Source organism: Podarcis liolepis, assembly GCF_965112155.1.
Source record: "Podarcis liolepis genome assembly, chromosome: 7".
NCBI classification, from domain to species: Eukaryota; Metazoa; Chordata; class Lepidosauria; order Squamata; family Lacertidae; genus Podarcis; species Podarcis liolepis.
This window is the reverse complement of record NC_139561.1, coordinates 54639017-54653517: the sequence shown is the minus strand read 5'-3', so window position 1 is coordinate 54653517 and position 14501 is coordinate 54639017. Positions and strand designations below refer to the sequence as shown.

The 14501-nt window shown below is 45.1% G+C and overlaps 2 protein-coding genes across 7 annotated transcripts in view; one reads left to right on the top strand and one right to left on the bottom strand.

Moving 5' to 3' along the window:
* The first annotated feature begins 2175 nt into the window (after nucleotides 1–2175).
* Nucleotides 2176–11250, top strand: LOC310712234 (C-signal-like). Its single transcript, XM_083515135.1, has 6 exons — nucleotides 2176–2433; nucleotides 6277–6328; nucleotides 8096–8283; nucleotides 8873–9034; nucleotides 9732–9842; nucleotides 11028–11250. Exons 1-6 carry the CDS (start codon nucleotides 2287–2289, stop codon nucleotides 11139–11141), a joined length of 774 nt encoding a protein of 257 aa, XP_083371261.1. The 5' UTR covers nucleotides 2176–2286; the 3' UTR covers nucleotides 11142–11250.
* Nucleotides 10688–14501, bottom strand: part of LRRC36 (leucine rich repeat containing 36) — a 26528-nt gene continuing 22714 nt past the window's right edge. For all 6 annotated transcript variants that reach the window (XM_083515008.1, XM_083515007.1, XM_083515009.1 and 3 more), the window contains exons 11-12: nucleotides 14139–14253; nucleotides 10688–13339 (exon numbers count right to left, since the gene is read on the bottom strand). In XM_083515008.1, the coding sequence (XP_083371134.1) occupies nucleotides 13138–13339; nucleotides 14139–14253 (317 nt within the window). In that variant the 3' untranslated portion in view covers nucleotides 10688–13137. The remainder of the gene's footprint in view (nucleotides 13340–14138; nucleotides 14254–14501) is intronic.

The window sequence follows — 14501 nt, the reverse complement described above, 5'->3', positions numbered from 1 at the left end:
AAGGTTTATTATTCAGACAAAGGGTAAGGGAATGTGTTAAGTCTATATGCTGTTAAGCCAAAACCCCAAGCCCTAGATTCCCTTTGTTGCTCTTTCAATACTTCCTCTTCACATTCCTAAGGGTGTGTCCCCCACATATAAATGTTAAATACAGTGGTATCTCGGGTTAAGAACTTAATTCGTTCTGGAGGTCCATTCTTAACCTGAAACTGTTCTTAACCTGAGGTACCACTTAGCTAATGGGGCCTCCTGCTGCCGCCATGCGATTTCTGTTCTCATCCTGAAGCAAAAGTTCTTAACCCGAGGTACTATTTCTGGGTTAGCGGAGTCTGTAACCTGAAGTGTCTGTAACCCAAGGTATCCCTGTACTGAGTGCTCAATGAGGTGTCAAAGACTTAGCTGCATCCTGTGAAACTTATCTGTAACTGATGTACTGTATTTTTCGCTCTATAAGACGCACCAGACCACAAGATGCACCTAGTTTTTGGAGGAGGAAAACAAGAAAAAAAAATATTCTGAATCTCAGAAGCCAGAACAGCAAGAGGGATCGCTGCGCAGTGAAAGCAGCGATCCCTCTTGCTGTTCTGGCTTCTGGGATAGCTGTGCAGCCTGCATTCGCTCCATAAGACGCACACACATTTCCCCTTACTTTTTAGGAGGGAAAAAGTGAGTCTTAGAATCATAGAATCATAGAGTTGGAAGAGACCACAAGGGCCATCGAGTCCAACCCCCTGCCAAGCAGGAAACACCATCAGAGCACTCCTGACATACGGTTGTCAAGCCTCTGCTTAAAGACCTCCAAAGAAGGAGACTCCACCACACTCCTTATAGAATCTTATAGAGCAAAAAATACGGTACCTCCCTTCTATAATGTATTTCTGATGTATGACTGATGCTCTGGCTGGATAGGTTGTGGGAAGGTCCACCTGTGGATTGGAAGGTATAAACCTCTGTTTTTCTTTTGTTTGGGGTTCTCCTCCCTCCTGCGTGTGGTGAGTGGGGACCCTGTTGCAACAGTTTATTTTCTCTTTAATAAAGGTGCTTTGCTTTTCAATATACACTTCTTGTCCTCTGCTTTTTCTCTCCGACCGATAGGGAACTCCATCTAAGGACTCTATACGAGCTCTATATACCCCATCAGGGAATTAGAGGTATTTTTTTTCTTTTAGCATACCTCCTAAAGGAAACAGGCTACCACCTCTATGCATACATGCTATTATTAATAGTATTATTGCCAGCCTGGTTTTCTCCTGGCCTGGGCTAGTTTCTGATAGTCCTGAGCTTGGTGCAAGTCAGAGACCTCTCACAGTTGCTGCCACTGCACTCCCAACATCCCTTCTAGTTTTCTGAAAATTATTTATTTTATTCCCCCCCCCAAAAAAATTTATATACTACCTGATTGTAAAAAAAGAAAGAAAAGGAAAAGGAAATACTAGTCTACCTCCCTGTATTGTAATCGGCTACTCTCACCTGGTTTAGCCAGCCAGTCGAAGCCGTTTCCCAGGGTGTGGCCACTGTTGCATGCTGGCAGCTTCTAGGAGCCACAGGTGAGAGCTGAGTGGGGGGTGTGTGACAAAAGGTGGACAAACTACCCCAGAAAGAGCATGACATGTCCCCCACTTCTGCTCTGTGCCATGAGTAAATACTATTGAAGATGTGAAGGAATTGGAATTTGTCCTTACTTGTATGGACTGTTTCAGGAAGGATGATGGGATTTGAAAGGTGAATTTACAGCTTATCCACACTTCCTATTGCCCTGCTGTTTTCCCCTGGGAAAACAAATCTTTAGCGCTCAATCGGGGCAAACAGCAATTTGGGTTTACCCTGGATTGCCATTTCTTCTGATCTGCCACTAAAGAGCAGTTTTTCCCTTGGAAAGGAGTGGGGGTAAACCACTCAGACCCATGCCTAGAAAGCATAGGTCAAGTGGAAATTTTTACAGGTGGGTCCCAATTCAATCTAAAATGCTTGAGAAGCACTGGTGCACACACACCCATTTATTTCACAGGACTTGGAGGCGTATTTATTTTTAAGTCCAAAAGCCTGCAAAACTTGTAAAAACTTCCTCATGCTTGACCATATCCCTTCTGCCCATCGGTTCTGAGCAAAGAGCAGTCTGAGCTTGCCTACATGGAATCTGATATTCTTCTGCAGCCAGCCAGTGGGAAGGAAGGCGGGTGCCCCAGTCACGGCAGGAAATGACACAGGCCCAGCCCACTGGAAAGAAAACTTGGGGCAAGGCACAGAGGAGCTGCAGAAAGGAGTAACGGCTTCTGTGAGAACAGGATGGCATCAGGTCACATTCGCAGTGTCTTGGTGACAGGATCCAACCGAGGCATCGGGCTGCAGCTGGTGAAATGTTTCCTTGAGAAACCAAACCCTCCCCAAGTAGTGTTCGCAACCTGCCGGGATCCAGAAGGGGCCAGAGCACAGGTGAGTTGTTAGACTCTCTTTAGCTGACTTTGAAGGCAGAAAGTCTCCCTCTCGGGACACACACACACACACACACACACACACACACCCTTCCACGATAGGAGGACAAACACTTTCTCTCTGCAAAGCTGATGTGTCTGAGACAGGCGTCTTTCTGCAAATCCCATTGTCTCCCCAACCCCTGCACATTGTTTATAAGCAGAAATATCTTATTTGCTCCAGTTTAGGGATTTCAATTCCTGCGTGTGCATGCAAGAGAAAGATCCACTTTTTCCCCTCCCCTGAAGCAACTGTCAAGCATCCATCCACACTCCATCCTTTCCAGCTGGAACTTCTCCTTCCCTGCTGCCAGATTGTGTTACTCTGACTTCCATAAGTCAGTGTTGCATGCAAGAGCCCTTTTCAGAATCTGTGCTAAAAAGTTTCCAAGTTGTTATATAAGCAAGAGGCTCGTCTCAGCCATAGAATTTAGAACAGGAGATAGGCAAGTTTGCAAATCCTTGTTTGAGAACTCTGGTTGTTTGTTTTGTTTGTGGAGCTGCATGCTCTAGACTTCCCTAATTTAGGGGCCTCTCCATTTGGAGGAGAGAACAGGGAGGCTTGGATTTACAAATGCGGAAGTTGAGTGTTGCTGGAGGCAAACTGAGTTTGTAGCAAAGAGAAATAAACATGAGGCTGAATATTAGAATGGCACTTATTGTTCCAATAAGAGAAAAAAGAGTCTACTGCTGTGGTTTGCAAAGAAACTCCTTAGCACATGACCTCGTTTTAACATGGTGAAGTCAGCCTACACTGAATACTTTGGAGCTTTCACAGTGGTAGCAGCCATGTTCAACTAGCTCCAGGGCATGTTAAAAGTTAAGCTGCTTCTACACTGGCCATTTACTATGGAACAACCACACCTTTGTTCAAGGCACCTGCACAATGTGAAAACATTCCCCTCTAATGCTTCCCCTCTTCAGCTTCCAGCTGTTGTTTTCTGAGCACAGAAAATCTAGCTTTTTAAAAACTTTGGTATATCTGCACAATTTCTCAGGGGTAGATGGCCCCTCACTTGGCTCTTTTGGTCAGTTAGTTTCATCACCAACTAACTGTCAGCTGGGAGCTGGGGGTACTGTCATAAAGTGGTTCCGCTCCTTCCTCCTGGGCCGTGTTCAGAAAGTGGTGGTGGGTGATGAGTGTTCAGACCCTTGGGCCCTCACTTGTGGGGTGCCTCAGGGTTCTGTCCTCTCCCCCATGCTTTTCAACATCTACATGCAGCCGCTGGGAGAGATCATCAGGGGGTTTGGGCTGGGTGTTCATCAGTATGCAGATGATACCCAGCTCTACCTTTCTTTCAAATCAGAACCAGTGAAGGCGGTGAAGGTCCTGTGTCAGTGTCTGGAGGCGGTTGGAGGATGGATGGCGGCAAACAGATTGAGATTGAATCCTGACAAGACAGAAGTACTGTTTCTGGGAGACAGGAGGCGGGCAGGTGTGGGGGATTCCCTGGTCCTGAATGGGGTAACCGTGCCCCTGAAGGACGAGGTGCGCAGCCTGGGAGTCATTTTGGACTCACAGCTGTCCATGGAGGCACAGGTTAAATCCGTGTCCAGGGCAGCTGTGTACCAGCTCCATCTGGTACGTAGGCTGAGACCCTATCTGCCCGCGGACTGCCTCGCCAGAGTGGTGCATGCTCTGGTTATCTCCCGCTTGGACTACTGCAATGCGCTCTACGTGGGGCTACCTTTGAAGGTGACCCGGAAACTACAACTAATCCAGAATGCAGCAGCCAGACTGGTGACTGGGAACAGCCGCCGAGACCATATAACACCGGTCTTGAAAGACCTACATTGGCTCCCAGTACGTTTCCGAGCACAATTCAAAGTGTTGGTGCTGACCTTTAAAGCCCTAAACGGCCTCGGTCCAGTATACCTGAAGGAGCGTCTCCACCTCCATCGTTCTACCCGGACACTGAGGTCCAGCACCGAGGGCCTTCTGGCGGTTCCCTCACTGCGAGAAGCCAAGTTACAGTGAACCAGGCAGAGGGCCTTCTCGGTAGTGGCGCCCTCCCTGTGGAACGCCCTCCCACCAGATGTCAAAGAGAACAACAACTACCAGACTTTTAGAAGACATCTGAAGGCAGCCCTGTTTAGGGAAGCTTTTAATGTTTGATGTATCATAGTATTTTAATATTCTTTTGGAAGCCGCCCAGAGTGGCTGGGGAAACCCAGCCAGATGGGCGGGGTATAAATAATTTATTATTATTATTATTATTATTATTATTATTATTATTATTATTATTATTATTATTATTATTATTATATTATTATTATTATTATTATTATTATTATTATTATTATTATTCCCATAGGGCATAAATTTCCAACCTTTTCAGACCCAGAACTCGCCTATTGTGGGATAAACTGCCTCATATAACCAACCTGCTTAAGTTTAATTAATGCATGAAGGGGTTAATGCCATAGAGTAAGCTGTCCTGCCAGGTTTAGCTCACCTTGGGAGGAAATGGGTAATTAAGTATATTGTTCTCCTTCAGTCTACATGTGAACTTTAGCTGTGAAGAGGTTTGAACTTGTTGCTCCAGCTCCACCACATGGCTCTCACCAGCCATTCTGGAGTTCTTTCTTGATGTTGTTCAAGTTCAGTCCCACAATGCCCTTGTGGGAGATAGTATGGAAGCCTCAGGCTGCCACCTGCACAATGGGGCTAAGACTGGCCTACTTACAAGATAGTTATAACGACTCTGTGGTAATGTACGTGGGGGAACTTCGGACACATTACAACATGATATAACTTGCTTTCTTTTGTTTGTTTTTTTTTAATAAAATTTTTATTGGTTTTACAGAGTTTTTTAAAAAACAAACAAACACTTAAAAAGACAAACATACACGTATAGTTTCAAACATATTTTCATAAACCTCTTTTCTTGGACTTCCCCATACCCCCCCTTTCTGCATCCCAATGTCCATAATCTCATAGCAACTCCCAATTGTTACTTTCCAACCTCTGTCATCTTAGTCCTCTTTGTGTTCTGACCTTATATCACTGTACCCCTTTGTTTCTGAAAACCACAACATTTTAACATTCATTAAGTTTATAGTAGTCCTTAAGATAACTTTTAAATTTTCTCCATTCTTCTTCCACCGTCTCTTTTCGTTGGTCTCGGATTCTGCCTGTCATCTCGGCCAATGTCATATAGTCCATCACTTTCATCTGCCATTCTTCCAGAGTGGGTAAATCTTGTGTCTTCCAATACTTTGCGATGAGTATTCTTGCTGCTGTTGTAGCGTACATAAAAAAAGTTCTATCCTTCTTTGTCACCAGTTGGCCGACAATGCCCAAGAGAAAGGCCTCTGGTTTTTTAGGAAAAGTACATTTAAGTACCTTTTTCATTTCATTATAGATCGTTTCCCAGAAAGCCTTAATCTTCGGGCATGTCCACCAAAGGTGGTAGAAGGTACCTTCAGTCTCTTTACACTTCCAACATTTGTTATCGGGCAAATGATAGATTTTTGCCAGCTTGACTGGGGTCATGTACCACCTATAAACCATTTTCATAATGTTTTCCTTTAAGGCATTACATGCCGTAAATTTAATGCCGGTGTTCCATAACCATTCCCAGTCAGCTGACATAATGTTATGTCCAACATCCTGTGCCCACTTAATCATAGCCGATTTAACTGTTTCATCCTGTGTACTCCATTTCAGCAACAAGTTATACATTCTAGATAAATTCTTAGTATTGGGTTCTAACAGTTCGGTTTCTAGTTTTGATTTTTCCACCTGGAAACCAATTTTCCTGTCCTGTTTGTAAAATAACTTGCTTTCTTTTGTTTCCTACAGGAGCTGAGGCAACTGGCATCCAAGCACCCCAATCTGGCAATTCTGCAACTCGGTAAGCCCTCTCCGCTCTTTCAGCAAACAGCAGCAAGGCTGTTGCTTCTTAATTTGAGCCTTGGCAGCTTCTTCTCCCTGTTGTATCTGGTCATTTCTTAAGGCACTGGCTGTATTTAGATGCTCCTCTAGACCATGTACTAGATAGAGGATCTTTAACAAGCCCTCTCCCCTCCCTTAATGTGCCCCAAAACAAGCACTACAAGTCAGAATCTGTTGGACAAATTTGCCCTAAGTAATCTGTCCAAATTTCCCTCCTACATTGTCCTATTGGTTAGGAGACTGAAGTTTACAGACTTCCTGGTCCACTTATTTCATATTTTCCCCTTGATATGTACCCCCTTCGCTACATACATCCCATGATCATGCTGATTAGCTCTAGCTCCAACTGGGCAGTTTGACTAATATTCATAGCCTTTTTAAGCATGCACAATAGTTTTCTAACTGTTCTCCTCCATTTCCCCTTGTGGTTCTAAGTCACCCACAAACCTTCCTAGTACCTTATAAGACATTATCATTTTCATCAGAGAAATGTTGGAGGGTTGTGATACCCACCCAAACCTTTGAGAGAGGCAGCACATTTAGCTCTAATTTCATAACAGGCATTAGACACATAGTTTTGGAGGGCTGAGAATGCCATCCGGGTTCATGAATTACTTTCCGGTAGATCAAAATGACCAAATGACCATGCCTTGCTGTTGTAACTGCTTGCATTGCAAAGAAAGACGAAACATGTGGTAATAAGTCAAGAAATCACTGAGAGTAGCCAAAAGATAATGGCTTATAAGGTACTAGGAAGGCTTGGCATGTGTGCAGAGATTAGCAGTGATGCGCTGAGCCAATAAATGGCCCCCACCCAGCAACATTTGATAGCAATAGGCCCCAATGATTGGATCCAGCTGCCATGGCAATGGAATGGGTGTGTGCAGCTCCTCTGTAAAGCTGAATGAGGGCCTCCCTCAGCAGAGATTAGGTGTTCTGCTTGCTTTTGATGCCCCTCCCAAATACTGACAAGCACCCAAGGCTTTTTCAAAAGGCAAGCTTCTATTTGCTTATGAAGGAAATAAGATAGGCACCTCTTGATGGCATTTCAACTCTAATCCTCACTTCTCCCTGCCCCACCCAGCTCCTTCCCCCCTGGCTAGACAAAGCAAAACTGCATGACTGCCCCTTAAAGAAACAGAAGTTTGCAGAGGAGTAAGGAAGTATGATTGAAAGGGATGCTTTCTCCAAAATGCTCTTGACAGTGGGCCCCTGTATCACCTCGCTTAACTATTTTAATTTTTTTAAAAAATGAGCTTTAAAAGGTATTGGGCCTGGTCACCTCAAGAGCCATCTGCACCTGTATTAACTAGCCCAGGCTTTGAAGCTGTGCCTCAGATGCCCTCCTCTCTATCACCATGAATGGCGAGAAGGAGAGCCAAGCCCTCTTAGGGATGGTATTCCCTCCAGAGATCTGCCTGGCTCGGATGGAGTGGTGTGTGTGTGTGTGTGTGTGTGTGTGTGTGTGTGTGAGAGAGAGAGATGCCCCCACCAACCTCCATGTACACATCCAAACATGTGACCTTACATAGCTTACAAGTGTTCAGATGAAGACACTGAAGTTGGAAGCAGAGCCACAAGATGCAATCCTGCTCTCCTTGCATTTCTCCTACGTGAATGAACATGCCAATAATCCCACTTATTGTGAATAGCTGACACAAGCGAGACAGGTGAGAATGCAGTCAAGTCCTACACAAAACAGAGTCTTGTTTCTTCTTCTTTGTAGAAACCACCGATGAGGCAAGTGTCAAGGCAGCTGCCAAGAAGGTTGAGGCCCGCCTGGGAGGCGCTGGGCTGAACGTGGTGATCAACAATGCTGGGGTCATGCCGCCCTGTACTTTGGAGTCAGCCACTGCTAAAGACATGCTGGACGTCTACACCATCAACCTTGTGGGCCCAATGTTAGTGACCAAGGTCAGTTTTTTCTGCACAAGAAGAGCAACCCCTTCTTGGACTACAGGGTGGGAAGCAGGCCCCCTTGACACAGAGTGGATTAGGACTTGCCCCTCCCAGGCCAGCTCCTGGCAGCACAGCTGGCCGGAGACAGCAAAGGGCAATACAGCAGCCTTTCCTCTTTGCATATGCAGACTGCTTCATTGCTGAGGGTCAGAATTATTAAGAGAAAAGAATGGGACTTGTGGGCTTGGTCAGTGGGCTGTAAATGGTGACACCTGGATTTGAGTTAGGGAGGTCACTCCTATCTTCAAAAGGCCCCTGGAGAATAGCCTCTGGCTAGGTGAATTCACAGGCTGAGTTGGTAAGAGAAAGTTCTGCAGGATCAGCCAAGCTCTGTGACAGCATCTACCCTCCATTACTACCGAACAGAGCTGAGTCTTAATATCTTCCGTTTTGAAAAAGCCAACTAGGATATTCTGGGGTAGAAATTGAGAGGTGTAAGAAACAAGGCCAGAGGTGGATGGTCTTTGCAATCTTGTGCCCATTTACTAGCAGATCCTTATGCAGACCAGTTTTGTACAGCTGAAGAGCTTTTGCCTCTCTTTAGGAATTATTGCCGTTGCTGAAGAAGGCTGCCCACGGATCCAATCAGAAAGGCATGAGCTGCGGGAAAGCAGCCATCATCAACATGTCCACTGTTCTAGGATCCATTGAGAAAACACCAGAGCATTATTTCGCTTTCCCAGTCGTCTCCTATCGCTGCAGCAAGGTCAGGCTTCTCCTGTGGGACATGGGTCAAATCTGGCATTTCTGTCCATTGCCTTCCTTGAGAAAGATTTTCTATGTACCCAACAATGGCTGGCCTAGTGAGTGATGTGCTACTGAAATGCCTTGTGTAACACCCACCAGCTTTCTCCCTCTCCAAGTTGGACGTTTTGTCCATACTGAAATTGTTCTGTCTTACAAGTGGATAAAATTGCTTTGTGCACCTGAATTCCACGGTAAGAATTCGTCCATGCTGACTGAGACTGATGGGAGTTGAGGTCCAAAACATCTGGAGGGCACTAGGTTGGGTAAGGCTACATTATATAATTCTGGTACCTGTTGCCGTTTCCATGCCAGTGGTTGTTACCTCCTAGAGATGTTAGGGTTGGTGGGGGAAGTTTTTGGACCAGTTACAAGTGATGTGGCAACTGCAACTACATTTTATGGCCATGGCAGAGACATCACCATCTTTTTAGCATAGTATATTCCGTGTCTCAGTAGCAAAACTGTCCCAGAATTTAGGAGTATTCAGCTTCAGTGTCTGCCCAATCAATGTTGGTTATGTGAACAGCAGGGAGACTTTGGGTCCAAAGTGAGTGGTCTTATAACCTCAATTTATATTGAGCCAGTAGCCTTAGTTGTCCTTTCTGCTCTCTGTGCATCTATGATTGGGGTCTGCTCATGTCTTCGTCCATCCCCAGGCTGCTTTGAACATGCTCACCAAGTGCCAATCAATGGGCTACAAAGATGATGGGATCCTGTGCACTGCTGTTCATCCTGGCTGGGTGAAAACAGAGCTGGGAAGTGAGCAGGTGAGTCAGCTAAGGATTTCTTCTTAAGAACTCTCTGCATTACTTCATTCTAAATCAGAACTATACACACATACTAATGGCTCATCCACACTTCCTTTTGGGCCACATTTCTGGGCACGCGTCTGGGATTTTCAGGTCCAGGCAGAGAGAGAGATAGAATATTGCCCTGCCACTTTCCTCATGAAAACCAGTGTTTTTACTTCTGAATTGGAGCAAATGGCAATCAGCTTTTCCACAAACTGCTATGTACTCTGATTCAGCAGTAAAACACAGGGTTTCCTGGGGAAAGTGGCAGGGCAAAAAAACAAAAACAAAACCCCACACTCGGAGGACACAGACCTGGAAATCCTGGATCTGTGCCTAGAAATGTAGCATAAAAGGAAGTCTGGCTGAGCCTAAGCCTCACCAGTTCTCTTGCTGAAAGTCTTACTAATATTGTGCACACCCAAGGGAAGAGGCTCCTCCTGGCAGACCCAAGCATTGACCTTCCTTGCCCACCCCAAGGCGTTGGCCACTAAAGACTGAGTTAAAGAAGCTGCCAGTTGTTGGGGTGTCTTTGGCAGTGGAAGCAGAGCATTGTTGTCATGATGGCTAGTAGCCATTGATAGCCTTATTCTCCACGAATTTGTCAAATCCTCTTTTAAAGCCATCTAAGTTGGCGGCCATCACTGCCTCCTGTGGAAGTGAGTTCCATGTTTAACTTTATTTTGTCTGTCCTAAATCTTCCAACATCCTGCTTCACTGGATTTTCACGAATTCTAGCCTAGTGTTATGAGAAAAACTTTCCTCTATCCACTTTTTCCACGGTATTCATTCATATATACATCAACCTGGAAGCCAAGAGCTCACTAATGGATGCATTTTTATTCACACTTGCCTGTAATAAATACACTGCTGATCACATTTTTGGTAGGAGAATTGCATTACAGATTTTTGGGGTGTGCCGATTTCCAAGGATAGCTGCATATAGTTTTGCTTATTGTTTGGAGAAGTGAATATTCAGTCAGGCCCACACTAAAATAACAACCAAGGACAAACTTATCCCATTCCTCCCTTCTGGCCACTCCTTTGGTAGCTAGATAGGCAAAACAATCACTCATGTGGTTGGCTGAGCTCTCATCCATCACTGCAGATTTTCTTGTGCCTCTGCAGAATCACTATCTAACCATGGTTTGTACCTTGCAGGCTGACCTGACTGTTGAAGAAAGTGTGTCTGGCATTATGAAAGTGCTTTGCAACCTCTCTGAAAAGCAACACGGGGTGCTGGTGACTTGGGAAGGGAATGTTTTGCCTTGGTGAGAGCCTTGGAAGGAACCAATGGAAGGGCCAAGGCATAATGAGGATGGAGCAGCCTGAGGCTTTCTAAAGCTTTATATCATGAGTCTTTTGAATAAAAATTGAAGCGGCATCTCTTGGGTCTCTTGTCTTCTGTCCCAAAATGTGACATGTAAAGAAATGGGATTCCATTCCCAGCCCTATTTCCACTCACCAGCCCTGGGTTACTGGCACGCCTCCCTCAATGAAACATGCACCCATTTATATCCTACTTGCTCTCCCTCGCAGAAGCCGTTTTATAATTAAGGCAAAACAGAGCACTGGTGAACCCAACCTCAAAAGGCTGCTGGCAGTTTTGCCTTCACCAGTACATCACAAGGTTTCTCAAATTAGGAGGCAACTTGGAGTGAGCTGGCCACCTCTGCAGTCATGTGTCCTTAGGGCTCAATTTTTAGACTAGGACTGCTCTTTTGAGCACTGTAAGTGCTGTGACACAAGAAGACTAGGTATCGGAAACAAAAAAGGTACTTTGTATGTGAGATATGGCACTGGCAAAATTGTTAAGATTTTTTAAAATACTGAAGTCTTTCTTGTGCACGAGTGATAGAGATATCTTGTGCTAGACCTCTGTAGCTGGTACTTTTCTTATCACAGCCTTGAAGGCAATTCTTCACACATAGTGGATTGTTGAAATCTGTATGCCTTCCGTGTGCAGAAAGTGGTGAAAATAGGCACAGGAGTGTCATCAACATGGCTGGAAGCAAATGGAAGGAGGGGAGTGGCATGAATTGCTGCCCACTAAAAACATCACCACACCCCACAAATCGCTCATCATCATAAAGAAATGTGCCATCATGAGCCTTTCACAAAAGAAGCACCTGCAGCTGCATCCTGGGCTCTTTCTACTTGCCAGATTTTCCACAGTAAAGGGAAATTCAGATTAAAGTGCAGAAGAAAGTCTGGCCTGTCATTCTGATGCTGCAATATATGGATGCTGCAAAAACGCTTTATTTGTACAAGCAGCACCAATTCCATAATAAGCTTCCATCTTATTACTCGTCTGGGTTGGGTGGAGAGAGAAGTTGGCCAGGTCAGGCCAAAACCAGAGCAATTGGCCAGAAGACCTCCGCTTCTCTCCCTATGGCTGCAAGATGATTTTGTGGGTTTGCCTTGCAGCAAGTCCAGATCACAGTTTAGAGCTGCACAAATGCATGACGATGGGCCAGGATAAATGGGTGATACCTCTCAATTCAAGCTTAGTGCTAGCTACATACTTTCAAGCTGTTGTTATCAGAGACGGTACACCTTGAATTCAATTATCATTTTAACAACACCTACAATTTCCCCTTTTGCACACTCTGGTGTGTAATCCCACTAGCTAAGGATTATACTCAGCATTAATACATTGTGTTACTGCATCAAACCACCACATCAAACCATTTCCATCTGGATACTGTGAGACGATGAAGCCTTGGCCACTCTATAAAGTTCTGAAGAAAGGAAGCCTTCTGGGCCCAGGGAAAGGACTGAGGGGCATGTGTGGAAGAGAACAGCAGAAGGGTGTTTTCGAATAGGGAAAAGGAGATGGAGTTAACCATACGCACTGTAGGATGGCCACTGGAAAGCTGGACTTTGGTTCAGGCATGAAGGACAAACTGGGAGATGGGGGCTGAAGCCAATGTCCCTGAGGAAAAAAGGTAGAGTAGGGAGGCTGTGGACTCCCTTCCTGGCCTTGGAGTGTGTGAAATAAGTATGTTTGTGGGTGCTTCTGTTTTGGGATGTCCTCAGAGCACATCTGGACACGCCAGTGAGTCCCTCCTAGGGCCATGAGGAGTCAAAGAAATAGTACCAATAAAAGCAGTAAAGAGTAGGCACACCTGCCAACAGGCTTTCATACTATACTTATGTGAAAATGAAGAATACTGGTCACTGCCTGTAATAAAGAGATTGATTGATTGTGAAAATGAAGCATAATTTGTATGACAGTCACCATGGGAAGAAAGTGATTCTGTGCTTTCTGTCAGAGAGGACAGCCGCTTAACATTTCTGGATTCCAAGCAAGGGGAGAGGTGAGGGAAGCACGATGGGACGTCCTCGCAGGGCAAGAGGCATGACAAGGAGCATCAGGGATCTTCTCCGAAAGACGGCCTGTTTTGCCTATGGAAGGGTCTTGTTCTTTATTCAGCTGCTGCAGAAGGAAGTTGTTTGTGGAAACAAGAGACCTGGCAAGAAGGAAACAATGAACAGGAACCACCCTTGACTGAGCCCAGCATCTCTGAATGAGTTAGCTTTCTTGGACTTTCAAACCAACAAGAAAAGCTACTTCAAACAGGAGTTTCATTAGTTGCCAACCTGTAAGTCTCCAACTTGATATTTTCAATCATTGGACATGTGGCATAGGGACTAATCCTGACCTTAACCAGAGGGTTTAATTGTCCCATAACCCATGTCCCCCTATAAACCAGGTCACATTGCTCATGGCATTAGTTAATGGACAGGAGGGCATGGTTCAATCCTGTCTTGGGTTTGCAAACAGGTACTTGCAGCCAAACCAGGATTTTGCCTCTTGCGTTTTCCCTGCACAGCAGCCAAGGCAAGAAGAAATAAAAGGTGCTTTTTGTGAGCATCAGCAGAGCACAGGAGAAGTCCTGCCTGCTGCACTTGCTTACAAAAAGCAGCTTTCTTTCTCCCCTCCAAAAGGTGTCTATCACAAGCATCAGCAAAGGACAGGATCTGCTATCAATGCTCTTTTCTTCCCCCCTTTGCAATCCCCATGCAAGAGCTTTTGACAGGTGGGAGGGACAACCTGCTTGTCAATTATTTGTCATGATAAAGATGGACTGTGACTCTTTCAACTAGTCACTTTTTCAGATTAGCCCACCTCACAGCGATGTTGTGATGACAAAAGTGTGTGGGGGGCACCATGAATGCCATGTGAGCTGCTTTTAGGAAGGAGGGATAAAAAATTGAATGATAGACCTACGTTCCCTCCCCTAAATGAAACTGCCAAACTTAATTTACCTTTGGCTCTCCTTCAGCAAACTGATGGTGTCCTGTTGCTTTTTAAGCTGCTTTAATTCAAAAGTTAAGATGTCCACCTGGGCATTCAGCTGCTCATTTCTACTTAACAACTCATCTAGGAGAAAAATATCAGCAGATGAGCAAACCTAGAGTTGTGCTTGATCAAAGGCATGGGAAAAGGTACAGAGCAAAGTGACCCATGGAACCCCACCTATTATTCTAACTATGATCATTTGAAGTCTTTCAAATGGCTTTTGGGGGTATCCATTTTATTCTGAATCTAGGTGCAGCAGAAGAACAGAGATAGTATGAAAACTGAACTGGAACATGCACCCCTGTATTGTAGACTTCAAATGTACTTTT